The 27,518-nt window shown below is 39.2% G+C and overlaps 3 protein-coding genes across 3 annotated transcripts in view; all 3 read left to right on the top strand.

The window, feature by feature from the left end:
- The first annotated feature begins 61 nt into the window (after window positions 1-61).
- LOC146312070 (FERM domain-containing protein 6-like) lies at window positions 62-5,499 on the top strand. Its single transcript, XM_084741213.1, has 13 exons — window positions 62-359; window positions 921-1,011; window positions 1,766-1,845; window positions 2,151-2,209; window positions 2,416-2,632; window positions 2,710-2,865; window positions 3,049-3,114; window positions 3,248-3,316; window positions 3,464-3,638; window positions 3,946-4,107; window positions 4,326-4,457; window positions 4,543-4,565; window positions 4,644-5,499. The coding sequence occupies exons 1-13, from the start codon at window positions 288-290 to the stop codon at window positions 4,683-4,685; spliced, it is 1,344 nt and encodes a 447-aa protein (XP_084597339.1). The 5' UTR covers window positions 62-287; the 3' UTR covers window positions 4,686-5,499.
- A 371-nt stretch (window positions 5,500-5,870) lies between these two features.
- On the top strand, window positions 5,871-11,870 carry ghdc (GH3 domain containing). Its single transcript, XM_084741212.1, has 11 exons — window positions 5,871-6,173; window positions 6,376-6,666; window positions 7,562-7,758; window positions 7,852-8,046; window positions 8,189-8,308; window positions 8,880-9,177; window positions 9,340-9,529; window positions 10,423-10,494; window positions 10,619-10,752; window positions 11,237-11,325; window positions 11,421-11,870. Exons 1-11 carry the CDS (start codon window positions 6,089-6,091, stop codon window positions 11,640-11,642), a joined length of 1,893 nt encoding a protein of 630 aa, XP_084597338.1. The 5' UTR covers window positions 5,871-6,088; the 3' UTR covers window positions 11,643-11,870.
- A 7,687-nt stretch (window positions 11,871-19,557) lies between these two features.
- Window positions 19,558-27,518, top strand: part of LOC146312068 (voltage-gated delayed rectifier potassium channel KCNH4-like) — a 62,399-nt gene continuing 54,438 nt past the window's right edge. Inside the window, exon 1 of the mRNA XM_084740424.1 lies at window positions 19,558-20,850. Within this exon, the coding sequence (XP_084596550.1) occupies window positions 20,775-20,850 (76 nt within the window). The 5' untranslated portion in view covers window positions 19,558-20,774. The remainder of the gene's footprint in view (window positions 20,851-27,518) is intronic.

The raw sequence follows: 27,518 nt of genomic DNA, 5'->3' as shown, positions 1-27,518 counted from the left end.
AAACACATCTCTGCATGAAGAATCTGTTATCATTTATAGCAAAGTACAAACCATAGTAGAGATGAAACAACAATCATAGACAGAAGAAATCATTTTCACTACTTTTCAAGCAAAATGCCAAACATTATCTGGTTGCAGCGTCTGCAGTGTGAGCACTTGATGCTTTTCTGTTCAGAAGTCATTACATGGACGGTTACAGGGAGGAGGATTGACTTGTTTTGGTTGGCTCATGGGAGGACAGGAGGAGGATATATGGAGACTTGAGACAACCTGAAGCTTCTGTCACCATGTGGACAACGCAGAAAAGACAAGTGTGCATCCTTCTACCGAACAAGCAACATCTGGACTGTACTGTCAGGGTGAGTAGCAGGGATGATTATTCAGTCTTTGATTCTAATGCATCACTTGGAAAGTCTATGTAGAGACTCCAGATTTACTTAAACATTAATAGAGATTTCTTTCATGGCAACATCCCATGACTGATACTGGACATTTTACAAAGCTGTCACCAGTGTGCCAAGACAGGACCTATATTTAAATGTGATTGTATTGTATTTTTGGAAGTATTAAGTGTACTTCATCACACTGCTTTACTCAGCAGAGCTGAAAAAGCTTCTGAAAATGTGTTTTTACCATAATGGAATCTCACTTAATCCCAAAATAATTAAACTCTAGATGAATCCTGAAGGGAAGATGGTTGAACATTTTAATAATTGAAATACATAAAGTAAATCCTTTAAATTCCGACTGTCTGTAACAATAAAAATATTAAATGTGTAACTACACAATGAAATGATAATGTTGTGTTTTCAGGGAGGAATTTCCTGTATATCAATGTTGAACCAAACAACTATCTGATTCTGAATGTACCATGTACTTTTATATATTTATTCTTGATCTGTGTTTTGTATGTTTTGCAGGTGAGAGCCAGAGGTCACGAGGTTATGACCTGTGTGCTGAAGCAGCTCTGTGTCAGTGAGCTCCAAGTCTTCGGCCTGGCGGTTCTCAGAGGTCAGTCTGTGTCTGTGTGGGAGTTCTAGAGAAAATGTTTTGAATTCATTTATTGTGGGATGCTGAAATGTTGGGAGGCTGCTGGTAATGAATTAACTTACAGGATGTCAGGGCCTTGTTTTCTCTTCTATGTTCAAGTCAAGTAGAAGTCAAGTAGAACTTCTTGAACGGGGCAATTGACCCTTCCTAAGTCCCGCCCCTTTTGGAACCTTGGTCAAATTTCTCCTTTCCTGTTTCGTATCAAGGAAATACATTTATTTTCCTTGTTTCCTGCACTTAGATTTGCTGTGCGTTTGGCTCATCTGTGTTGGAAAGAAAAACGTATTTTGATAGAACACATAGAAAAGGAGACAGATGACCAACGTTCTGGCAAGTTCCACGACTGTTGGAGCACCGAGCAAAAAGTGGTGGGACTTAAGTACTCTATGTTTAAGTGCTTCTAAAATTATAAATACATGGTTGAGAAGTTGAGTTGATATATATTTGTTGAGGGTATAAATGTGTGTTTATATATTTCTTAGTTTTGGCTTGTGGGTATTTTAAGTGAGAACCTGAAGGCAGTCGGTGCAGGGAGTGGGTGCAGTCAGACAGGATCGATTCTGCTTTTTCAACTAAATCAGACTTCTCTGTTGAGTAACTGTGATACAGCTACATACACTGGTCACCTTTGTAAACACTGTTTGGCACTTTTCTGTTTAACATTCCAACACCAACACCAAATTTAGCCAGTTTCTGTCTTGTCATTTTTCCTTAGATAATGAGTACTTCTTTCTTGATTTGGAGCAAAAGCTGAGCAAGTACTTTGGCAGGAGATGGAACAGAGGATCCTCAACAGTGAGATGTTTTTTATTCTTTTCATATTTGAACTGTGAAATCCCTTTGAGAAGATTTACTAACAGTACAGTGCGCCTCAGTGAACTCTTGAACTTACTGTCATAATGTAAAGTTTGTTGCCTTGTGTCTGGGGAGATGTTCTGTGCAAACTAAACAACTTGTAACTTAATAAATAACAGGTTTTGTTACATGATTTCTGTTTGCTTCTTCAAATGTTAACCAGACTCTCTAGAGGATAAATGCAGAATTCATCGTGAGCAACATTTCTCTTTGACTCTGTTGAAATATTTATTCTGCATTTCCAGATCCCATTCATCTTATTCCTGAGAGTGCAGTATTATGTAGAGAGTGGGCGGCTGATATTGTGAGTTGGTCTCCCTCCAGCATCTTTTTCTGAGGAATATTCAGCTGTCTGCACAAATACAAACCATTAATGTTCTGCTGCTCACTGCACCTTGTGTGATTTTTGTGTCTTAACATCATGTATGGTTTCTCTAATAATGATCGTGACATCCTGACAACCTTTGTAACTTGTAACAACCTTTGTGACAACTAATTTTATTGTTTAAGGAGCAGCAAAGTGCAGCAGCTCTACTACGCTGAGCTGAGGCAGAAGGTGCTGCTTTCACAGAGCCGCCATCAGGAGGCTTTGTTCTTCCAGCTGGCAGCTTCTGCACTTCAAGCTGAGGTCGGAGATCTGGAGCAGAGTGAGGGGAATGATGATGATGATGAGAAGGAGAGGAAACACAGACATTACTTTCTTCCTGAGGATTACTTTCCCTCTTGGGTAAAATAAAGTGGACCTAACCTTAGAAATCCTAACAATATCTACTTGTGTATATAGTAACCTGCTTGTGTCTTCAGCTGATAAAGCGTCGTGGACGAGACTTCCTGCTCCAGCACTGCCCGGTGTTACACATCGAGCTGAGAGGGCTGTCACGCAGCCAAGCCATCCTGCAGTTTATAAAAGAGGCCTGCAGCCTGCAGGACGGAGCAGTCACCTTCTACAGGATGAGACGGGTCGGTCACACTCTAAGAACCAAAGAAACTCACTAGAACGCTGTATGAAGTAGACAAAAGTAGAAAATCAGGCAGTTGTGAGGCTGTTTGTTGTCATAGCATAAAAACATATTCTTGCAACACATGTTGAGCTCACATTTTACTTTTCAGACTCAGCTTCTTTATCTGTTATTTTCTTTGCAGGAGAAGAAAGAGCTGAGAAGTTCAATCCTTCTTGGTGTGGCACTGAAAGGAGTCCATATTTATCAGGTGCATATAAATACTGATTCCTGAAGCATTTTGACTTATATATGTACCTGATGAAAAACTTTCTGGAACTTCTTAACACATTTTCCCCTGAGTTTGCTTATTTTACGAGTGTAAACTGATTTTATTTTCTAAGGAGGTGGAAGGAAAGCCATGTCTGTTGTATGATTTTTCGTGGACAGATGTCGACCGCTTTACTTTCCAGGTGGGTCCTAAAGCCCACATACACACCTAGGCACAAATTTATACATTTATGCATTTTTACATACACATTTCAGAAGGAAATACTTTTTTCCTGCATTGAATGCTGGACTTTTACTCGTGACACTTTTCCCTCTCTCTTCCCCTCCAGGGCTGCAGGTTTGAAATCTGTGCAGTCGGCTCTCTGTGCCTCTCTAAGCTCGTGTTTTACACTCCTTCAGCCTTCCACTCTAAACACGTCCTGAGGCACCTCAGAAACAGTCACCGGCTCCACATCAACACCAGAGATGCACTCAGCTACATCCAACAGCTGGAAGACATGGAGGGTCAGCAAACTCTTCTTCTCTACTGTCCATGGAATTTTGTCATGAGTATTTCATCTCAAGAAATAATAGAAATAATGCTGATGATGAATTGAGGAGGCTGATGTGAAGTCTGGTGTTAGGGGAGTGGATACTTCTGTATCTCTTGCAAGATGGCAGCAGGTTGAACAGGTTTCTTCCTATTTTTGTCACTTCTGAGATAACTTGGCTTCACTTGTGAGCATTCTGATGCCATTTAACCTACGGACATTTAGAAATGAATTAGTGAAAGAAAAAAAGGTCTTAACCATAAGTTAATCTCTCTCTGTAGCCTGTCAGTTCCACAAAGAGGCCTACATCTGTGACACAAACCGTCTAACTCACAGACTCCAGAGCCTCGCATCATCCATGTCTGACTGCAGCGCTGCAGTTGAAATGACCACAGTCTGTTCCAAAGAGGATGATGAGGAGGAAGATAATGTCTCAGTCACAGGTCAGCTGAAAGGAGAAAATTAATGTCATTTTGTATTTCCAATCTAGTATACTATATTCTACTTAAGGTTTCTTGAACACATGATAATTGATGATTACAGCTAATTATAGGCCAAATCAAGACAGTTTTGTGAACCACAATATTTCTACTTGTGGTATTTTTGGCGGTAAATCAACAATATCTATTAAGAATGCATGTGTTTGTGTTGACTGCGGCAGAGTTTGAGATTTGTGTGGATGAACCAGAGGAGTTTTTCGTTGACGACCCCGCTGAGGTGTCGTGGTTGGCGGAGCTGCTCCATGGTGCGTCTGTCAACGGACCTCCAGCATTTCCTTCTTCTTACTGGACAGGTCAGTCCCAGAGAGGTGTAGCTACAATAAGCGCGATCATGTGTTCATCATTTCATAATTTGTCCTGTGCTCTTCTCATTATTAGCTGTCACCGTGGAAATGAAACAGGTGAGCAGAGCTGCAGTTCTCTCTGATGGGGCATTTGCAGTGCATCAAAGGTTTCAGTGTTGTCTCTGATCTGTGCAGGTTCTGGGGAGGAGAGCAGATGAAGGGGTTTCTGTGGACTAATGTACCGCCAGAGGCAAGAGGGACTCATTACATGTTCTGCAGCTCAAGATGAGACCCCCAGTGTCACTGCTCTGATGCTCACATTGCTTTTCAAATCAGTTATCATAGACCTAGTAAATTATGTATCTAATACAAGAAATTATGCCAGTAGTCTGTCTATTTCCAGGGCAACATAGGCTCAAACAAATACTTTTCACATACTGCAAGTAAGTAATAATAAATTAATGATTATATCGACTATGACTATCTGTTCATTTGTGCTTACATCTACAAAATGTTTGAGCTTTTTAAAATTGAAGCATTTGTACACGTGTTGAAAGAGTTTGTGGTTTGATATTTGTTTTTTGTTTCATGAATTTATTAATTAATTACATAATTCAAAGTTCACCACCCCCACAAGTGTTCACACTTATTGTACATAATTGAACCTCCTGTCAAAACTGTGTAAGAGTGGGATTCAGTGTGCAAAATACATGGTGGCAATCAGGAGGTTTAGTGCTCCAGTGTTATGCTTAAGTCTAACACAATGCACAATATACAAGATTTGAATCTACATGTTTAACTGAGTTTAACCATGATGTCCAAGCAGAAAAACATCCACTGCTTTTTAGGTTGTAGGGCTTAACTTTAAGTTTTCAAAACAACACAATATTGGAACTGCAAACCATTTACAGTAGTGCCACCTACAGAGGAAGATAAACCTTACCAGAAATAACCAGATGTTCAATGGCAGTAAGAGGAAGCACAACAATATTTTTCTGTATTCATATTTGTGAATAAATGTTTTGCAGTTTACATAATGAATCATGGACACGGTGTGTCAAGTGGCAAATAGTTTTTTAAAAAGATTTTTTCACAGCCGCCCCAAAATTCTGCTTTGGCTTTTTCAGGTTCTTTACACTTAATAGAAATAAATCAACATGCAGAAGAAAAAGACAAAAGATGCACATTCAAGCAATTTCAGCCTTTGTTGCGCTCTTACTTGCAACTTTAATAAAGAACTGAAATAAAGATGAATATCATTAAGAAAGTGAATAAAGTTGGGTAATAATTTGGAATTTACAGGAAAATTATAAACAGTAAAATTTGAACCAACTTCCTCACTTTTTATTAATTCATGTTTTTTATTTATTTTTTTATTTATTTATTTATTTATTTATTTATTTATTTATTAATCTAGCTAGTACCTTTCCGTTTTGGGTGCGTGTTTAGCACACAGGCCTACGTCATCCTGCAGTCAGCCAATCAGCGCGGCAGGCTGGGACCCAAACACGGAAGCAGTTCAAACGCCTGCGAAACCAAAACTTCAGGCTCTTCTACTGTCACTTAAAAGCTACTTAAACGTTTTTATTTGTCTAAACAATTAAAAACCCAGTCACCTTAGGTCACGTTGTTGGTTCTAGATGGCTTTCTCTTGGCTTCGCGTTGCTTTGCCTTTTTGTTTTGCGGTTTTATCGGCTGTCGTCGCCATCATTGGTCTAAATCAGGGTAAGTAGCTTAAATGTTGTATCATGAAGCTAAATGTGTAAAGTGTGGCTGTAGCCAACGATAACCTGATGTAACTACAGTGCACAGTCAGCTGCCTTAACTGTTGATGAAACAGGTAACGGTGTGATGTTGGCTAACAGCGCCTCCACCTGGCTCCTCTGTCTCCCATGTTTCTTGTGTAACACCGGGCTCCCCTCCACAGCGATGCCGCCTGCCCTGCCCGCTGCCCTCGGTGTCTGCTCTCTGACCGGGATGGCGCTCCTCTGGAGGGACATAAGCTCGAAGATGAAGGGTGAAAAGCGGACTTTAAGCAGTCTGCTCAGTCAGTACCTGGCGGTGAAGGGAGTGGGCTGGCTGGGCAGGCGGCAGAGAAAGAAACTTGAAGCCGATACTCTTAATGTGAAGCTAGTCCAGGAGGAGACTCTGCTGAAGCGCCTGAGTAAAAACACAAACACGTGTTATGGAAGACAGTATGACTTCACCTCAATTAAAGGTAAGAAAAAAGCATATTGTGGGTGTACATCTGTACATTAGACTTGTAGTACAAACACCTGCATGTGTTGTAAAACCAATTGTGCCACTGATTCGTCCTCTGTCTTGCTGTGATGTAAGAAAGAGCAGCCCCTCCCCCTCGAGGAATCTTTGACAAGGCACTAAACACAAACATGAGGGATTCAACAATATATCAAATATTCCAGTTTAACAATAAAAATTACTGAGGACTGTTACCATACCCGCTATAATATTACATAGTTAATTATGTTATTTTATAAAAGGATTGCTTATGACTGCTGCAGTGTCTTATGCTTTTGCTTTGCAAGGTAGATTCTTAACTTGCATTTGTAGACAGTGAACTGTCTTTAATGACAACAGTTTCCTGAAATGTTTCTGAGCACATGTCATAACAGCCTTTTTACAATTATGTGGGTTTGTAATGCAGTGTTGCCTGTGGGGTCAAAGGTCACAGGCATTCAGTGTTGGTTTATGTGCAGCAATTTCTCTGAATATTTTAATGATATTATGGATTGTAGAAAGTGAAATCCCTAGATTAAAATGTTAAATATTTTGTCTTCGTACAGCGTTTACCTGAATATATTGTAGGTTGAAAGGTGTATTTTGGAAGGTTAGGCGATGAGACCTTTGTCTTCATTCTTTTCCTCAGACACCATCATCTCATCACAACCTTATTACCAAATCAGCATGAAGGTTCACTGTTGACCTCAGGAGCAGTATGTGTCATAAATAATCACAACACAAAGTTCTGCTTACTTGCTTTGCTGAGCTATTAACCGCATGTCATCTTCTTCATCAGTTAAGATTTCAAAATGATGAAAAGTGAGATGACTTGTAAAGACCCATGAACAGACTTTTTTATGGTTAATTTTCAGACAGCAGTGACTTCCGTGCTCGTCACCCCATCACCACATATGAGCACTACCGTGAGTTCATCGGACGCATCGCAGCAGGAGAGGAGAAGGTGATCATCGCAGAGAAGCCACTAATCCTGGCCATGACCTCCGGCACATCAGGACACAGTGCCATGCTGCTCAGCACCAAGGACACCAACACTGAATTCTTCCTGCAGGTGAAGCTGATGATGATGGAGTGTTATACTGAGCTGTTGTGCATAATATAAAAACTGTACTAATAACGATATATATATATTTATTTCCACCAGGGAGTGGCTGTATGTTTGGATGCCATGCGCAGAGCATTTCCTGCGACCGACAGCCTCCAGCGAACCACCAAGTTCTTTTACTCACCAACTTTTCGCCAGTCTGAGGCGGGTATTCCCATCGGACCAAACTCCTCCACACCAGCCTCCTCCCGCCACATGCTCAACCTCTACACCACCCCAGCACCCGCCTTTGAGGTACAATTTACGAGAAGATGAACATGTTATGTTTGATTGACAATGTTTGAAAATTCTGAGTATCATTTTCATTTGAATGCCATTGAAAATATTTTTCATTATTTTCCATTTTTTAACAGTTTACTTTGTGCCTGTCTTTTAGGTTCCCAGTGAGAAGGACACCCTCTACCTGCATCTCCTGTTTGCTCTCAAAGATCCCAGTGTGGGAACTCTGGAATCCAACTTTGCCTCCACAGTCTTCTATGCCTTCAGTGCTTTGCAGGTACAGCATATCTCATGATGTGGTATTTTACAGAACACAGTTTGTTGCTCTACCATGACTCTACCATGCAAAGAGAAAGACTTCTCTGGGGCCTGAGCTCATCTGTGATGGACTAACAGAAAGTGGAACACTGTGCTGTGGCCTGACGAGTCCACATTTCAGGGAGTTTTCAGAAATCTCTATTTATGATTTACACAATGTCCCAACTTTTTTGGAGTTTGGGTTGAAACATTCAGAAAAAAAATATATATCAAGAATCATTTTACAAATAATATTTTTTATATTTCAGAAAGTGCCTCATCTTAATCCCTAAAAAGTTGTTGTATTTTGAAGAGACAAAATTTTCACCTAGCAGCAGCACTCTGTAGCTGATTTCATTGAAAAGTTCTTAGTGCTGTGTCCTTCATGCATGCCTGATTTGAGACCCACTGGGAAATTTTCCAGTAAAGTGGGATTAAATTTTGAGTCAGGTGTCAGGTTCCTGCTGACCGAAAGAAAAGCCCTGATAATTTGTTTGATGAACTAAGGATTAGAAAAGTAATTTCCATCCCATCTCCACTCCTTCCCACAGGATCGCTGGCAGGAGCTCGTAGAGGACATTGAACAAGGGAAGGTCAGCAGCGCTCTGGCTCTGGAGCCCGGAGTGAGGTCCAGGCTTGAGGCTCTGATGAAACCGGACCCAGAGAGGGCGGCTCAGCTCCGGGCCCATTTCCAGAATGGCTTCCGTGGGATTGCTAAGCGGCTGTGGCCTCACCTCCACCTGGTGCTGGCGGTGGACTCAGGCTCCAATCAGATCTATGGGGAAATGTTGAGGGAGAATTACTGCCAGGGACTGCCTTTTTATTCGCCGTTCTACGCTGCTACTGAAGGTAGGAACCTGCACAGGAACCCAGAAACCACTGTGTGATCAATCAGTAAAAATACAGATGAAAGGCTTGTAAGTGCTTGGATGTGTTACTGCATTTTCAAGAAAAAGAAATTAATTTATGGTCGGTAGTTTTTGCTCTAATAGTACATACGGGCCCCTGCAGGTCTAATAGGAGTGAACTTGTGGCCTCAGGAGCCAAACAGACGCTACATGCTGTGTCCTCGTTCGATGTTCTGCGAGTTCCTGCCAGAGAGCAGCCTGGAGGAGGAGATGCCTCACACTCTGCTGATGGAGGAGGTGAAGGAGGGACAGAACTACGAGCTCGTTATCACAAACGCCTCAGGACTCTTCAGGTCATATTTCATTTAAATTAAGAAGAGCATAATGATGAATTGACAATGTTATGTCTGTTATGTTTTTCAGGAGTAAATACATGAAATTAAGGCCATTTTTAGGTCTATTTCTTGTTCTTAGTTGTCACATCAATCAGTGTGTTCATTTAACTGCCCCTTTGTCAAATCATAGATAGATAAAGTGATAAATTATATTCAGTAATTGCTTCGTGTCATTGGCGTTGTGATGTGGTTTCACTTGACTGCACTCTATCAAGATAAAATGAGCAGCTTCTCAAGTCTGATAATGCTGTGTAATATCAAGATCCGTGCTCCGACTCCATAATGACGCTGGTTTTATATGGAGTCATAAGAGTACCAGAAAAAAAGAACAAAATCGTAAAGGACTAGGAAAATAAATAAGGAAATATAAAGAAGAGTAACAAACTATAAAAAAATGATTCCAAGCATTTTCCTTTATTTTTACATTACTGCACTCTGTATTATGTATATATTTGTGCATATAAATATCTTAATTTTTGTTTTTTAATTAATGAATTTTTAACCTTTTGATTTTCCTTATTCTTATTATTCCTGTTTTGGGAATAGGCAAAAGCCAGTATTGCTGGGAAAAGCAAAAGCAATGGGAAAAGGAAAAATATATAACACAAACAAATATATATTTAAAGATGTATTCAGAAATATTATACAGAAATAAATGTGCAGACAAATGTGAAAATAAATGAACATATTTATAATTATTATTATATATTTTGTTTCCTTTATATTTCCAAGGTTTATTTATTCTTTTATTTATTTATCCTTAAAATTCTGCATTTATTTTCTCATTCTTTTACAGTTTTGTTCTTTTTTCGTGGCACTCCTGTAACTCCATAGTATTTGCTATGTTACAGATATCGTATCGGAGACATTGTGAAAGTAGTTGGATTCCACAACCAGTGTCCCATTGTTGAGTTTCAGTACAGGTACATTTCAACCCAGTGTTCCCACACATATACTGTATGTTAACATACCGATTATCATCTCTGTACTGCATGTAGATGTTTAAAATCTAAATATCGCAAAATATCTCCCTCCATCTTCTGTCAGACGGGGTCAGATGTTGAGCGTTCGAGGGGAGAAAGTGTCTGAGTCGTTGTTCCTTGATGCTCTGAAGAAAGCCGTTGCTCAGTGGCCCGGAGCTCAGCTGGTCGACTACTGCTGTGCTGAGAGCGGCATCATGGGTAAGATGTTTTGCTCGTACCCCACAGCCATGCTTCTGAGAGCACGATCAGACTGAGGCGCACTGCTCTGCTTTTCTGTTGAGCCTGTTGTTTAAAAAAAGAGCAATGTGATGTGTTTTTCATGCATTAAAAAAAATGTTGCTAGGCACAGGGAAACCGAGATCTGTGTGGGTACAGAAGGCCTTCAGAAAAGAGGTGAAATAGGACAGCTTGGGCAATAAGGAAAAAATTATCATTATTACATGCTTTTTTGCTCTGAGTTTAAGTTTTTCAACTCAAGTCGTTCTGACCTCTGGCCCTCTGTCTAAAACACATCTTAGTGCCCAGGGTGAATTAGCAGTGAGCAAAAACACATACTGCTTACAGAAAGCAACTGGAAAAATACGCCTCTCACTGCAAAACCTGTGCACTGTCTGATCGGGATCTGAATGTTAGTCAGGTTCTGTTTGCCCTATAATGAATATATTTCACTGTGGTGTTGCAGGAGATTCAATTGGCGGTTCAGATCCTCATTACCAGGTCTTCATCGAGCTGAAAGGTGTCAGAAACCTCACAGAGGAACAGCGATACAAGGTAAGATGAATCGAACATGCAGCGACAACAAGCAGCACTGCTTTTTTCTTTTTTCATGATCATTTCCTCACATTCTCCTTCTCTTTCCTTTCCAGTTGGACATCTGTCTCCAGCAGGACTCGGCCGTCTACAAGTCGTTCCGTATCAAAGGCAGCATCGGACCAATGAGGGTGCAGCTGGTGGCAGAGGGCGCGTTCAAGGAACTCCGCCAGCGCATGATGGGCTTCTCAAACACGTCGCCCAACACCTTCAAAATGCACCGAGTGCTGCGCAGGAAAGAATACGCCGACTTCCTCTTGGGGAAAACCATTTCCTGAAAGTTCCTGTTACGGAGAACGAGACTAGTGGACTCTGACTGTGGTGAGCGCTGACTGAATGAAACATCTACAGTTATTATTTTTTATCAGCTACTCATGAATTGTGCCTTTGGGAACTGTTGAACACAAAAACACCACATCCTTCATTTTTGACAATTGAAATGTTAATTTGACTGATGTATTTTCACAACCATATTTATAATTTTATTAAAGCGAACTGTTACCGAGTTTCATTTTGTTGGCTTATCACCGTGGGATGATATTCTTGAGGAAAAAGTATTTATGGCAGCTGAAGAAAAAGTAAAATAACACCTTAAATGAAAATCCTCCTCACTAACAGCACTTAAGCTTGCAAAATGTTTGCATTGATGCACATTTTTTTTAACAATATGATTCTTTCAATTAATACCATCTGGTGTTGTTGAATGTTGCAGCACCACCACACTCCCATTGTCCCATAAGTGCAGCCACCGTGAAGATTAAAGCAACATTTGGCAAGAGTTATATCTAAAAATAAATCCCTCTAGTATGCCTCATGGAGGTGGCAGGACTGCGAAGAAGACAAGCTTCCTAAAACCTATTATTTTATAAATTGATTTAAAATAAAATTCTGGTGTAAGTTGTGATCTCCTATAAGCTATTAGTGGAAAACCAAAGTGACTAAAAGTGAAATTAGGGTTCCCACTTAATCATCGGCTGTTGCTATATTTAGCAAAACTTGGACTCAAAAGCAGTTTTGTCTCTGAAGTATCCTACAGAACACAAGAGAAGTGTATTAGAAAGAGACACTTATTAAAATGTTTGCATCCTGTCAACACAGAATACACGTAACATACATATTGTCCCACACACGTGTGTTTCACTGAGTGCATATAGAAAAAAATAAAATGCATGCATTATTTTAAATATTATACAAGAAAAAATTACAAAAAATATATAAAATATAAAAAGAAATTTCTGTATAATGAACAGATAAGAACAATAATAGGCCAAACCTTGGACTTGATTATAATTGGCCTATAAAATTGTTTGTGGTTGGGAAGTAGTGCAAATAAGTAATGATGGACAAAAGCATAATCATAAAATTGTATATAAATAATAAATAATGCAGACTATAATGAAGCCTTTTGTAAAAAAAAAAAAAAATGTATAAATATTTTCACAGACTCCTGGGGGTCCCCAGACCCCGATGTAAGAACCACCACTCTAGCAGACATCATGTTGACATGGTGCAAATATTTTTCATACATGTCTGTTGTCTTTCGAATGTGTTTGTCCTGTGTTGTTCTTTCACATAACTAAGCAGAAGTGGGAAAAAAATAAGTTATGTCAGTTTATTCCAAGGAAAGTACATGATTAGGTCTCTGATATATTTTCTATTTTATATGGGGTCCTTGGTTGATTAAAAAAAAATGAATCTGAGTAGGGGGTTACTGATTTATAATACACTATGATCCTTGCAAAAAAAAACCCCAACTATTACCAATGATTATATAGTGCTATGCATAGATTATAATGCATTAAAAGTATGCTTATAATGCATTACAGATATGGGCATCATAGGAAGTGTTACCGTAGTCTAAGCAAGCTCTTCTTCTTAAATCACCGTATTCAGATGATGCAGCTTTCCTTCAGAACCTCCTGCAGTGAGCGTCCAGTCTGAGCTCACTGTGAGTCCAGTGAACCTTTAAGACCAGATGAGCTGATTAAAGGTAAGATTCATTGCAGCCAACCTGATGTTTCCCATGAAAGCAGGCAGAAAACTGAGCGTTATCTTGCAGTGCTTACATTACTGATGCCAGGGCTTTATGATCACCACCAGGGGGGGTTAGTCCTTTATGTAAGGCTGGTACAGTAGCTGTTTGTCTACTACACATCAGCAGTTTAGTAGTTGTTTGTCTCATGGTCTCCCATTGTCTTAACTGCAACTGAGGATTCTTGGTCCCAGCCTTCACTGTAAATCAGGATACATAAAACCACTGGCCAACAAGTGTGTAAAAAGTTTCTGACATGCGGTAGAGAGCTCGTTTTTGTTGGCAGATCAAAGAAAGGAGAAACTTATAATACTGATTTATCCAACACATTATTATTACTTTCATGAGTCGGTCATTTATTACGTTGAAAATAAGCCTGTTACACTCGCGCGTTGTTGCATTGCTTGCTTCTCTCCCGCAGGTCTCTCCATTCAAAAAGTGGGCTAATATTTTTAGCAACGTCCCATTTCAGTGCGAGATTTGACACTGCTCTCACACTTTATTTTGGCTTCATGCTGTGATCAGGCCAAAACAGGAGTCAGATGAAAATGACTACATTTACCTCACAGAAGCTCAGATCAACTGGGCCTCACAGGCTGAAATGTTGTTTTTCTCTCTGGAGGTTTGAAACTGTTTAACAGTCGTTAACCTAGAGCTGTGAAAGTCTGCCATCTTCACAAATTAGAGGTTACAGAGGCTTAGCCTGTTAATTTAATGACTTTGATAGTCAGGATTTGTGCCTCCTCCCTGTTCTGGTGCCTTTTAGCAAGACAGCAACCAGTGTCAACCTTGTATTACTGGTGCTGAAACTTAAAGGAATAAGTCAGCATTTTGGGAAATACTCTAATTTGCTTTCTGGCTTAGAAGTAGCAAAGATGAGACGATAGATGTTGCGCTCACGTCTGTCTGAGGGCACCATGTTTCACCACCGTGTTTCAACAGATAAACAGAATGGCCTTTTTGCCTTTTGCGTACTATTAGTTTCAGGACGGGAGGGTGACATGTGGTGTTTGCATTCTGCAAACTCACTGCTCAATGCCCTTGAATACTACACACTGGTCCTTTGAATATGTTGCTTGAGACAGCAGCTGGCTAGCTTAACCAGTTGACAAAATCTGCCTAATAGCGCCTCTAAAGCTCAGTAATAAGTTTCCATTTCTCTGGGTTGTCAGGGAACCAGTGTAGACTCCAGGAAGTATAGTACATCACATAACCAGCTGTTAAATCTCCACCAAGAAAGCAGATCAGAAAATTTTCCAAAATGTCAAACTCTTGTGTCGAGAGCAGAGATCTACCATAAGTCTACACATAACACTGAAACTAAAGGGAGTTTTTCTCACCACTGTTGTAGTGTTTGGTGGGTATGGTCGGGTCTCTGTAAATGAGTATGATTTGGACCTGCTTTGTGTAAAAACTTCTGTAGCTATATCAGTAAAACTGGCTTGACTATGAATATGATTTGATCATGAAATGCTTGATCTTACAAAAGCTGTCAAACACATACTTGATGGAAGACCATGAAAGTCCATAGGAGCCAAATTAGAAGTCAGGCTTTTTTTTTCAGAGTTTCTGAATAAATAGTATTTTGAAAACGTGAAATATACTCCACAATAATGTTTTTTTGTGGATACAATGTTGTGAACTAATTAATTCTAAGTCAGGACAGTAGTTTCTCAGGGTTGTCCAGCTCAAGCCTCGACAATAACTGGGACAAATGGAGGGGATGGGCATAAATGATCTTCTCAAAGTCTTATTTTTATTATGCATAATTAGTGTGGTTCCAGAGTACAAAATAATGACCGTATGGTAGATAAATAAAGCAGGATTCCAGTTTTTTTTATGCATGCTTTCACTGGTTTTGTTTATTCATCACAGATTGTCATCTTTCTTCGGTTGGTGTCTGGTGAGATGGAGTGTGTCTTACTGTGTCTGTCATCCTCTCACGTGCCTTGAGGATTTACACTCACATAAACACACACACACACACACACACAGAGCTTCTAAGCACATCTGCTCAGACACGAGTTAATTCAATGTAAACAGCTGAGATTTGAGAATGACAGGCCTGATTTCTCAATGGGTTTGCTGCGGGAAGAAGGACGTATTTAATTGAGAGAAGGGATGTTGCATGTTGAGTGAATGATGCTGGCTATGGAGCTTATCTGTCTTACACTTTAAGTCAGGATTAGGGCTGCGGGGATATAAGAGTCCATTTTACAATTGATCCAAACTTAAATTAACCATTTGAAATCAAAAATCCCTCAAGCTCAACCTCAGAAAATAAAATCAGAGTGAATGTCAGCAGCCCCCGTCGAGCTGAGAACTGTGGGAAATGTAGTCGGGATAATATTTCACCTGGCCGCCTGTGCGTCACTCTGTCGTATTAGACTGCAGTGTAGATAGTGAGCATGTTTAATGGATAAGCCTCTTTATTAGTGACAAGCAGAGATGGATGAACTACAAGAAGAAAGCACAATGAGAAGCCATTAAAAATAGATAGCAGTGAAGGGCTGCCAGGGCTTGAATAGGATCTGAGAGGGGGAACAATACTTTCTTACAGTCTGAGAGAGAGCCAGTCTTTTACTTTCACTGGTTGTCTCTTTTTCCCCCCTTTTCTCCAAACGTGGCGCACCTGTTCTGCCTGGTGGACGGGTTAATTGTGCATTGTTAATCACCTCCATCATCTCTTCAGCATTCCCTGACTGACAGTGTAACAATGATGAGCTCAGAAAATGTCTTCTCCCCCACTCAGAACATGCCACATGTTGTTCTCGCTGCTGCATACAGTAAAAAAACCCAAACCAAAACAAAACAAAAAAAACCCAACGGTCATTATCATTCACATTCCTTGACCTGGTCATTCTCATCTCGAAGATCTGCAGTTGCTGCCGGGGCTGTCGACGAAGATCAAACTTATTTTTCTTCCCCTCAAGATTACAAATTTCATTTCTTGCTCAAGGAAACGCCCACACAGCTGCTGAATCGGCTCAACTTTTTTTTTTTCCAGATTACCAACGCCCACATAAGTATATTTCTATTTCTTTTCTCATCCATTTTTTTTTGTTTACTGGAGTCCCAATTTGCATAAAGTTACACTTGATGCATGCCCTGGGAGATATGTTGTGAAGATATGATTTTTCTGTTTTTTGCCGCAGGCATAGAAAGACTAAAGGTGTTCCAGTTTCAAACCAAACTGTCAGTGTTATATATATTGTGAAGACATGATTTTTATTGGGGGGGTTTCACAGTCATAGAAAGACAAAAAATGTTCCAGGTTCAAGCATAGAAAGATTAAAAATGTTGCTGTTTCACACATAAAAAGACTAAAATGTTCTAGCTTCAAGCAGAGAGAGGCTAAAATAATCCAGTTTCACACACTGAAAGACCAGAAATTTTCCAGTTCCACGCATAGAAAGATTAAAAATGTTCCAGGTACAAGCGTAGAAAATTAAAGTATGTTCCAGTTTCATAAAAAGAAAGACTCAAATGTTCCTGTTTCAAGCCTAGCTGTTAATGTTGAATATCCAAAATATATAGTGAAGACATGATTTTTCTTCACAGGCAAAGAAAGACAATAAGTACTGCAGTAAATACTGCTTTTTTTTTTTTACTACAGATATGGTGTATATGCTAAATATGTTCTACTGTAGGCTATACCAAAGTAAGCTACTCCTCTGAAGTTGCCAGGTTGCCAGTTTTGTTAATGGGAACTTAAGTAATTTTGGTTTTTAATGATAATTTATGAATAATGGTATTTTTATTCCTTTTTATTTACATGGAAAATGGAAGATGAACATTTTGAGTAAGTGCTCCTCTTGTGTTATAAGAGCAAAGACCTCCATGTGGCCTTTGGTAAAAAAAAAAAAAAAACAGTAGCAACAAAAACTTACACAGAAGAAACAGCCGCCCGCATATTATAAAATACATACAGTACATGTGTAGTTTGTGCCAGTACTGTTTTTGTAATGTTGGAACCGAAAGTCTTTGGAGATGTTTAACGAGAAAAAAAGAATATTTGTGGTTGCATCCATTTTTTAGTATAAGGTGCGGTGTTTTTTCAATGTTTGATTCTGAATTATTAAAAAGTATTTCAATTATTTAGATCACATTTCTAATTACAAAAATTGCCATGTAATTTGTATTCATTAACTGACTACTTTTCAGAGTTATCTGACCCAGTTTATATGTTGCGAAAACATCCCTAAAAACAATTCATCTTGGCCATCTATTGGTAATTTCAATACAGAGTTGAAGTTGCTGAAAGGTATAAAAAAAAGCTTCAAAATGATTTACTGTTGTTGTAGGACCTCTGCTAGTTTTTCCTCTGGCTTCTGGGTAAATCTATACAACTCTAGTGCCGTCGTTGGGACCATTCTCAAGCTCCACATAAATCACAGTGACAAAAAATAAACAATTTTACTCCACAATTCAGGAAAACTCAGACCCCCATTCTCCTCCTGCTGAAAACCTCATATAGGTGCACTATAAATTGAATAGCATCAACTCAATCTAATGTGTATTTACTGTAACCCCTTGCAAAAATCTGTGGATGATTCAACCTTCCAGGATCAAGTTTGCTTCAGCACAAATTCAACTATAAATCTGACTTCTTATTCTGTCAGTTTAATAAAGTATAAAGCTGCAAGGAACCCAAAATACAAGAAAAACAATGCAGGCGCCTATAACAATATATACATCTTTACTGACAGTCACTGATAAAGCAGTTCTAGATTGTATTGTAGTATTTATGCACACAAGTCCAGCAGAAAACACAGAAAACTACAATACAGTTTATTTGCATGTAAAGTGAATTTATCCCAATTCAATTTGGGGCTTTTTTCACTGAAATAAATATTTATTTATGGTGTACTGACATAAATGATACAACATGTGAAATTCCCACATTTTCAGTTGGTTTTCTCGGCTAGTCAATGTACAAGATATTAAGTTTTTCTACTATAAATTAAACATATTCACAGATTAATGGACAGACTCCAGAGGGTTAAAATGGACAAATTATGTTAATACATTGCATCTAAACCTGTGCTGACCTCCTCTAAATCAACACATGCATTAACTTACTGATTAAAAGAAAACGGACAAGTCATCTCCTCAAAAATCCCCCTCTAATTATCAGGTTTCTTAATGTCGTTTAAAATAATGAATATTTAATGATAGTCACATTAATTAGATTAATAGCGGGATCATCTTCTGCTGATTACTGTAAAATCTAATGAGATTACTGCTCTGTACAAAGTCCATTGAAAATGTCATGATTTAAGATAAACAAATGCTTCTGTAAGTTAAGCACCATCTCTATCTTAGAGGTATTTCCCTCGCCGGTCAGATAAGCTGCGCTGTTTGCTCGGGTCAAAGTGAGTTAAGACGTGGCGTTACTTTGGTGTGTTTAGCATCAAGTCCTCATGAAAAACATCTCCAGGCTTATCCTTTTAATCCGCTCTTAGCCGCTTTTATCCCGGAGCCTTAATTCTCTGATGAGGATGGTGTAGGGGCTGAGAGGGCAGCAGTGACCAGCTTCATCCAGAAGAGACAAGTTTGAAACAACAAATACTCCAGGAATCTTATAGAGCTACAGCCCCTATAGCAGAGTGCACAGAGACGTTGTTTGTATCTGTATCTGTTCAACTAACAAAATTATCTGTATCTGTATCTGTGTTCAGATAGAAGACCAGAAATAGGCTGAGTCTATCATGGAAGTCATTTTCTGACCTATTCTCATTGGCAATGCAATTGTTGTGCGTTCAAAGCATCAATATGATTAAATATTGGCATATAATTAAATCTGAGATATATTTCCACACCCTCAAATTCTGCTTTTCATCTCTCTTTCTCTTTTTATTTTTAGCTATACTAAGTTTTTCTGAAGTGTCTGAAGCCCACCACCACATCCCCTTTAACTGGGGATATTGAAAAATCAAAAACTGAAAAATTGTTTTACAAATCGTAATAATCTTGTCGTTTTGGAAACAGAAACTTGACAGTATACACAGAAGGGTTGCATCAAAATATGTTATTTGAGAAAACACAAAAATGCAATGGAAACAGATACTTCTTTTATCCAAATATTAATCATTATTCTTCAGAAAAAACGAGCCTCATGATTTCCACAGCATAGGTTAAAAAAAAAAGGTTGCATCTGCCTTTATGAATCACTGATTTAATGCATCAGGATGATTCCTTTTAACTTAAGGATATTTTTATATTCTTGTGTAACAGATTTTTCAAGTTCCCCAGTTAAAGGGGAGGTGGGCTTCAGACCATTCATTAAATTTAGTTTAGATAAAAATAAAAAGAGAGAGAGACCATAGAGCTGACTTTTTCTGAATAATAATGAGAAATATTCAGTTAGAAGTAATATCTGTGTCCATCCCATTATTTGTCTTTTCCTGAATGACATATTCTGCATTGTTACCTTGTAGCTCAGGAAGCTCCTTCATTTAATAATGTAGATATGCAAGAAAAAAAATCTCTCACACACATGCACACGCACAATGTCCCTCAAGTCTGACTCCCATGATAAAACAGCACAATACCACACAGTGAAACTGAATACAATAGGCTGCATTGACCGACATGCAGGTAATCCATCTTTCCTTGATTTGCAGACATGCACACAAAAGCCATGTGCTGATAGTAGCACTATGGGGTGTAATGGTGCTGTCAGCTGCTCCGAAAGCATCCTCCCTCCCTCCTTCCTCCACCTCCACTCCGCCCTCTCTCTTTCTCTCTCTATACCCCCACCACAGATGAAAACAGGTCTCCACAGAGGATGCCAGCAGCTCATTGGCTGAGCTATCACAGGAGTGGATGGGAGCGAGAGAGAGAGAGAGAGAGAGAGAGAAGAAGATGCAACTACTCTGCCACAGCATCCCGACAGAACACTGAGCCGAGGGGATGTGAGAGGTGCGGACAGAGGCACTGTAATTTTTTGTCTTGCAGATTCTGGGTCCTCCTATACATGGAAAGCACAGCGGACTTAAAAAAGGAGAACTTCCTCCACGTTCCTGTTGCTGGAATGAGCTCTCAGGATGAAAGGTGCAGACAAGCAACAGCTGGGCTGACTGATCTGGAGCTCTTTGGATCTCACCGTCACCTGGACTTCATCCCTCCTTGCTGTCTGTGATTGCTGCTCTTAATTTTGATTCATCTAGGCTACCCACACCTGAACCTCTGGGCTATTTTGGACCCCCCAGATTGGAAAAGGGTGGCTATAAATGTGTGTCCCCGCGGCCGGCACTGGACTGTCACCGTCAAAGTCTCCTCCTGCACCTGCTGAGAGCCCCTGGAAGCCACCTGCCGTGCCTCTGGGATGGTGTGACCTCCAGCCAGCTGTTGGCCGTCCCACATCTGGGTCAAGATGCCGGTGATGAAGGGCCTCCTGGCCCCACAGAACACCTTTCTGGACACCATCGCCACACGCTTTGATGGCACCCGTAAGTACAATGGAAACACTCTGAGGATGAGTTGTTCTGGTACTTGTAGTCTTTCACACAACTTATTCTTGCTGCATGACATCTCCTTCCATTTCCTCTCAGATTTCTATTGAAATCTATTTAATGAAAGCGATATACTTAAAAATAAGGGTTTCTCAAGGCAGTAAAAAGATGTCTGTCATCACTTTAAATAAGAGTTCTTTGTTGTTTTCTTTTCATCACCTGCATGAACTTGAATGTCAGCAGGCACAGGTGTAGATAAAGGATGTTACTGATCAATTAATCGATTAATCACCATCAAGAAATCAACTAATTAAAACTGTATTAATCGATCATTAATCAGTATTACAGAAATGTCAGTAATTGTGTTTGGTTTTGGTGGCAGAGACGTTTGTTGAACAAAGAAACTTCAACTTAAAATGAAAACAATTAGTAAAAATGAGAATAAAAATGAAAACGAGAGGAAAAAACATGTATTTTTTTTTACCTAATTAATTATTAATGATTAATAATTAATCGATTGTCAGCATTTTCAACCCTTGGTTAAGGAAAATGTAGATTTCCAGTGGGACTGAGGGGACAGGTGCCCCTCAGTATTTGGAACACGTGAAACAGCTTGCTTGATAGCCTTATGTCATTATATCCCATTATATTTTGAATTGTCACCTGAATTTTGTGTTTTCCTTTACATAACTAGGGATGCAACAATAAGCAGTTGCACGATTAACTGTGATAAAATTCCAGATAATTAAGATTACCGTTTAAAATATTAATTATTGTTAAAACCGTGATTGATTGACGAAAATTCTGTCCCAGGCACAGGAGCAACGTAGGTTTGTTTTGTGTCAACGTAAACACTGGACATCTCAAAGGACATGTCATAAAATTGTTGAGAGGTTTTCAAAATAAAACTTGGTGAAATGATTTCAGTGTATGTATCAGTAGTTTTTGAGCATTTTTACAGCACATTTTATGATACCGCGATAATACTGATAACCATGATGATTTTAGTCACTATAATCATGATGTGAAGGTTTCATACTTTTTTTTTATCTCTACATAAATAAAAACATTCCCACTGTAGTTTGATGCACAAAATTTCCTGATGTAGGACCCCAGCTCAGTGTCAGTTCCTCACAATGTTGAAACAAAACCTACACACTTGTCAGGAAGATGCATCTGCTCTCAGGTCACTGTGGTGCTGTGTATCTGAGCCAAAGATCTGCTGGTGGTCGCAGCGGGATGTGGGGAAAAGTTTGTTAGGAGCAGAAAACTTGACCTTCAGAAATCATGTTGTCTTTTCACATTTGTTTCACTCAGTTAGCTCCAAACCAACCGCTGCAGCCATCAGGCAACACTGCCATTTCTGCCTGACTTGTGTCTCTTGTTTTCTACCTTGTGCCACCTCAGGGGAGGTTGTGGCTCGTTGTAAACAAATACCGTGGGGACGTCTGTGTTTTGTTCTCGCTTGTCTATTCAGCCTCCGCTACAGCAGCCTGAATGAACTGGCTGCCTCGAAGTCACTCTCCGAGCTGGGCCTCGGTTCGACTCAGGGATATAAACACAGTGAAATGGGTGACATTACTGTGTAATTGATGTGTAGGGTATGCAATTATAGCTTTAATGCGTGTGTCAGGCATTCTAATGAGGCGTTGGGGGATCTCTCAAGAGATTTAAGCACACAGACACCGTTACTCATCAGGAATTGTTCTCACTGTAAAATACAAATGGAGAGGTTTGTGTGATGAGATGTTACACACATCGAATCCAGAGATGACGTGAGTCGTGTGCAGATCAGCCGGAGGAACAGGGGTCGTGCCCCCCGTGTTGCATCTGTCCTGCTGAACAGTCCTTGAGCTAAACATGAACTCCCTCCCTGCCAACTCCAGAGGGCTGCTCTCTGGTTGAACCTTTTCTCTGACCTCCCAGTGGAAGAGAGCAAGAGGGAAACTTCCCTTTAAGGCTTAAAGGGGTAGTTCAGATTTTTTTTAAGTGGGGTTGTATGAGGTAATGCACTGACTCCATGACTACAGTAGATGGTGGTCGACATGCCCCCAGTGTGGAGGAGCAGCAGGAGGTGTAGGAAGCTAAGCAATGTACTGTTGTGGAGAGGGTCAGCAGCAAAACACATTCATATATATTTAAATGTGTTTATTATATCATTTTAGAATATTTTCCCTCGTTTACCTTGCCGTCAGACTGGCTTTTCCTGTGAGAAAGTTCTGTTATTTGTTAAATATCGTTCTCCCTAAACCAACTAAACTTCTTTAGCAAAAACTGTAATTTTACCTCTTAGGACACAGGAGTTGATGGGTTACTGCTGCTTCAATCTGTTAATTTGTTTGTTATTTTGTGACTTTGGTGTTTAAAAGAGTTAGTTTGGATTCACCAAAGTCACACAATAACACAAATGAACTGATTGAGGCAGCAGTAGACCAGCAGCTCAAGCATTCTGCAAAGTAAAATTTACTTTTTGTTTAGGAAGTGCGGTGGCTTTGGAGTGAGTAATATTTGGCTTATATAACCACAGTTTCTCATCAGAAAAACTGTTTGACAGCTAGATAAAGTGGTGAAAATAGTATAAATACAGTATAACCTTTAACAGATATTGATGTTTTTTAGGTTGCTAAGGTATGTTTTGCTGCTGACCCTGTCCATAGCAGCACATTACTTAGCTTCATACACCTGTACTCTCACTGCTTCACTAAACTAGGGATGTGCTGACTGCCATCTACTGTAGTTATACAACTTCACTTCAAAAAGTCCGAACTATCCCTTTAAAGTTTTTTCTAATGTATATCAGCATGTCTCAGCAAACTACTGAACCTAATCAGTCTTTGAATAATCAATGCCAATGCCCTTAAAGAAAAAGCCAACATGGCTCTGAAGACCCAGGTGTAGATAACCTGCTACTGCAGAGACGAGCACCAGGTGTCCATATCCAGCAATACTATTTGCACCCAAGGTGTAAATAGTCAGTGTGGCTATTTGCAAGCAGGGTGGAATAGCTAATGTGGGCTTTTTACAGCCAGATGTAGATAACTGAGCATGGCTGAGACAAGCACCCAGGAGTCCATATCTAACAATTTGCACAGGGGGTGTAAATAGTGTAGCCAGTGTGGTTATTTACACCTGCATGACAGAGACATAAACAAACCAAGTAGTTTTGTTGACTAAACTTGACCGAACAATGACTGTAAACTGAAACTCATAATAAAAACCTGCAAATTATCAACTAAGTCTAAAAATTAAAATGAACACTGATTTCTAATTTGACACTAGATTCAAATCTCAGTTTGTTGAGACAGGACTGGAACTCTGCTCTCTTGCAGGAGATATTTGTTTTTAATCCTTTCATCAACCCCAGCACCTTCCCTACAGAGAATTTGTAGCTATAGAAATAAGGGGGTTGGATGTGAATAGCCAAATAGCTGCTGTGTGCCTATTCTCACGTGGGTACATACACACTCTTTATATGTGATTGATAGTAATGTGTAGAAACATGTAGTGCCACAGGAACCTTCCTCTTTCACATGTTCTGGTATTTCAGTTCTCAACAACAGCAGTCCTGCAGCACTATTGTCGCTTCAGACAGGACAGCTGAGCCCACATCCATCACTGCACAGCTACTCTGACACAAAGAGTTTCATATTTTCAACATTCATGGTGGGCACTTCATATGTGTTTATTCTCTCTCCTCTGTGCTTGTGAATAAATAACCAAATAATGGCCGTTTAGAGCAACAGGAGGCCGAGATAAAAGCGTGTCAGGAGCAGCAGGATACACGTCTTTGCAACTACATGCCAGTTTTTTGCCACTTCCAAGCCATTCTCAAAGCCACCACCACAAGGCTGTGGCTCCGAGAGGAGTGGCAGAGTGCCCACTGCTCAAAATAGCTTCCTTCCTGTTGCCGGGGCGACAGGGTCCCGCCACTTGACATGGATGATGCTTGAACAGTTTGAGAAAAAGATGGTCCGCTAAAGAGAAAACACTTGAACTTGCTTTCCAATCAAGGACTTTAAGAATGCAGCTGGTCTCTTGTTTCGGCAAGACACATCTTAAAACAAGGGGCATTGTGGGTCGTGCAGCTGCGATCCATTTTCAAACCATTGAACTTACTTGCTAAACTTCCCCCTAACTCATAAATTTGTCTTAATTTTGTTACTCAACTTAGATATTTGATGTTCACTCTGCAGAATGATGGACATGTTAAGTTTCACGCATTCATCTGCTTTTGTTTAGAATTTAGAATTTATTTTGGTCTGCAAATAGAAATTCTGTTATCACACATAAATCTACAAATTCATGCAAAAAGTTGCATGGTCTCTAACAGAAAAATGGCAGATGCTTAAATGAGACAGTCAAAAACATAAAAGTATATAAAGTAAGAAAATCAATCAAGTAATTTAACTTAACTTAGACACGTCTGCAGTCCAGACGTCCTACCAAAGGTGTAGGCTGAAGCTATAGCTTATAACGCCTACCCTTTTAACAGCACATCATATTTAGTAAGGTAAGATTAAACAACACAACACGAAACAAACAAAGAACAGGCAAACAAAGACAAGCAAAATGACGACAAAGACAAAGCAGCTTAAATCTGAGTTTCACTGTCCAGTATTCATTTTACACCAACATAATACTTAATAAATACTTTGATAAATCTTTTGCAAAATTCTCCAGGTGCAACGCATGAATATTAAAAGGATGGTTCCAATTATTTGAAGTGGGGTTGTATGAGGTGTTTACCAATAGTCAACATATTACTTACAGCAGATGGCGTTTGACACAGCCCCAGTTTGGAGAAGCAGAGAGGGGAGAGAGTCAAAAGGTGTTTTGTCCACATAAAAATGTCCACCTAAAACAATCAATAACAGTTTCACACTGGAAACAGCTGTTATGTAAGCCAAATATCGCTCTCTCCATATCGACCAAACTCTATAGGTGAAATCAGTAATTTTGAGTCACAGGACACAGGATTTGCTGGGCCACCACTGCCTCGATTTACGACACCTTTTTATCCTTTTGGTTATCACAACCCGTTTCTGTTACAGTAAAGCATGTACTGTTTCCACACGGACAACAGTACAGCTGAAAGTGACGTGGAAGAGAGCTGCTTGCGTCAGCTTTATCCAGTTCTCCATATTAAATCCACCTCGCATCACGCCTCATCCTCCATAGTAAGAAAGCGATGAAGAGAAAAAAAAATACTCAAGCAGTTTTCAGACATCCTGGAAAAAAGAATTCCTGATTTTTGTAGAAACTTTTAAAAGAAAGAGACATACTTTTTTCTGAGAGCATACCTTTAAAACGACATTTGTCAAATATTCATTTTCTGTGTTATTGTAATTAGATATGGAATTAGACGAGGTAAGGCTTAATGCTGTGGTTCCATCAAGTTTTCCAGCTAATAAGCTAACAATATGTACTTATTATTTTGTTATTTTCATTCTTTGAAAGCCACCAGAATGCAGGAAATATTGTCTATGAATGTCACATTTTTCTGGCCAGGGAAAGCAGTGAAAATATTCTAAATCGAGAGTAAACTTAAACTGATATTGATTTTTTTTTTTTTAGGTCTAACTTTTTTCAGTGGCTAAAATATGTTTTGCTGCTGACCCTGTCCACAGCGGTACACTGCTTAGTTTCTGTGCTGGTACTCCCTTCGGCTTCTTCAAACTGGGGGCATGCAGACTGACATCTACTGTAGTTGATACACTGACTATAAATAACTCATACAACCCCACTTTTAAAAAATCCCTTTGAGAGTCGCCATTCAGGTATATGTGATACACTGCAAAACCATGGGAATTAAGCACCTGTCTCTTGTGTGTGAAAGTAAATTAGCATGAAATACTAAGATTTTATCATTTATTTTCATCACACTTGTTTCGGCACGCTCCTTGTGACTGCGTTGGTCGAAAAATACCTCAGAAGAGAATGAGTCGTCTCAAGTTGTCGGGCGGTGCGCAATCTTTTAAGAGGTGCCTAGAGAGAAGCCATCTTATTTTTGTAACCACCTGCTGTGGCCTCTTGTGTGACCCCATAGATGGAGATATTGATGTTAATCTCTGACCTCTGCTTTGCTTTGCTTACTGCATTCTGGAAGTTTCCTGTTGGTTGGATGTTCTGCAAGAATGCTATAAAAACACAGCGAGTTCCCTTTGTGTCTTTGAGAAAACGTCCTTGTTGTCTACTTGTGCTTCGACAACATGTGCCTTTCAGGTTTATTTAAATCCTAGAACATTGTTTACTGGTATATATATATATATATATACATATATATATATATATATATATATACATATATATATATATATATATATATATATATATATATATATATATATATATATATATATATATATATATATATATATATATTTTTTTTTTTTTTTTTTTTTTTTTGACAGTAAGAAGAATAATTAATCTAAGAATTAAATTAAGATTTCATTAATTAAAACACATTAAAACGATATAATTAATATACTGACATTATTTACCTTGTTTGTAGAAAATAATTTCTTTTCACAACATTTCTGAACACATGATAACAAAATTTATACATTCTCACATACAAAAACAAACCCTTCACAGCCTTAAAGTACGTAAAATGTTATGCATGTCACATACTTTCTCTAATTGCATAATTTGGAGTAAAAAAAAAA

This window comes from Lutjanus erythropterus, chromosome 17, assembly GCF_056507025.1.
Source record: "Lutjanus erythropterus isolate fLutEry1 chromosome 17, fLutEry1.hap2, whole genome shotgun sequence".
NCBI lineage: Eukaryota > Metazoa > Chordata > Actinopteri > Lutjaniformes > Lutjanidae > Lutjanus > Lutjanus erythropterus.
This window is presented reverse-complemented; position numbering and strand designations above follow the sequence as displayed.

Bases quoted from the DNA above. Each gene is read 5' to 3' on its own strand.
- LOC146312070 (XM_084741213.1), top strand. From the start codon at position 288: ATGTGGACAACGCAGAAAAGACAAGTGTGCATCCTTCTACCGAACAAG. The intron at 2,633-2,709 runs GTAAAATAAAGT...TTGTGTCTTCAG, and splicing joins AGGATTACTTTCCCTCTTGG to CTGATAAAGCGTCGTGGACG. The intron at 3,115-3,247 runs GTGCATATAAAT...TTATTTTCTAAG, and splicing joins AAGGAGTCCATATTTATCAG to GAGGTGGAAGGAAAGCCATG.
- ghdc (XM_084741212.1), top strand. From the start codon at position 6,089: ATGGCTTTCTCTTGGCTTCGCGTTGCTTTGCCTTTTTGTTTTGCGGTT. The intron at 6,174-6,375 runs GTAAGTAGCTTA...TCCCCTCCACAG, and splicing joins CATCATTGGTCTAAATCAGG to CGATGCCGCCTGCCCTGCCC. The intron at 6,667-7,561 runs GTAAGAAAAAAG...GTTAATTTTCAG, and splicing joins TGACTTCACCTCAATTAAAG to ACAGCAGTGACTTCCGTGCT.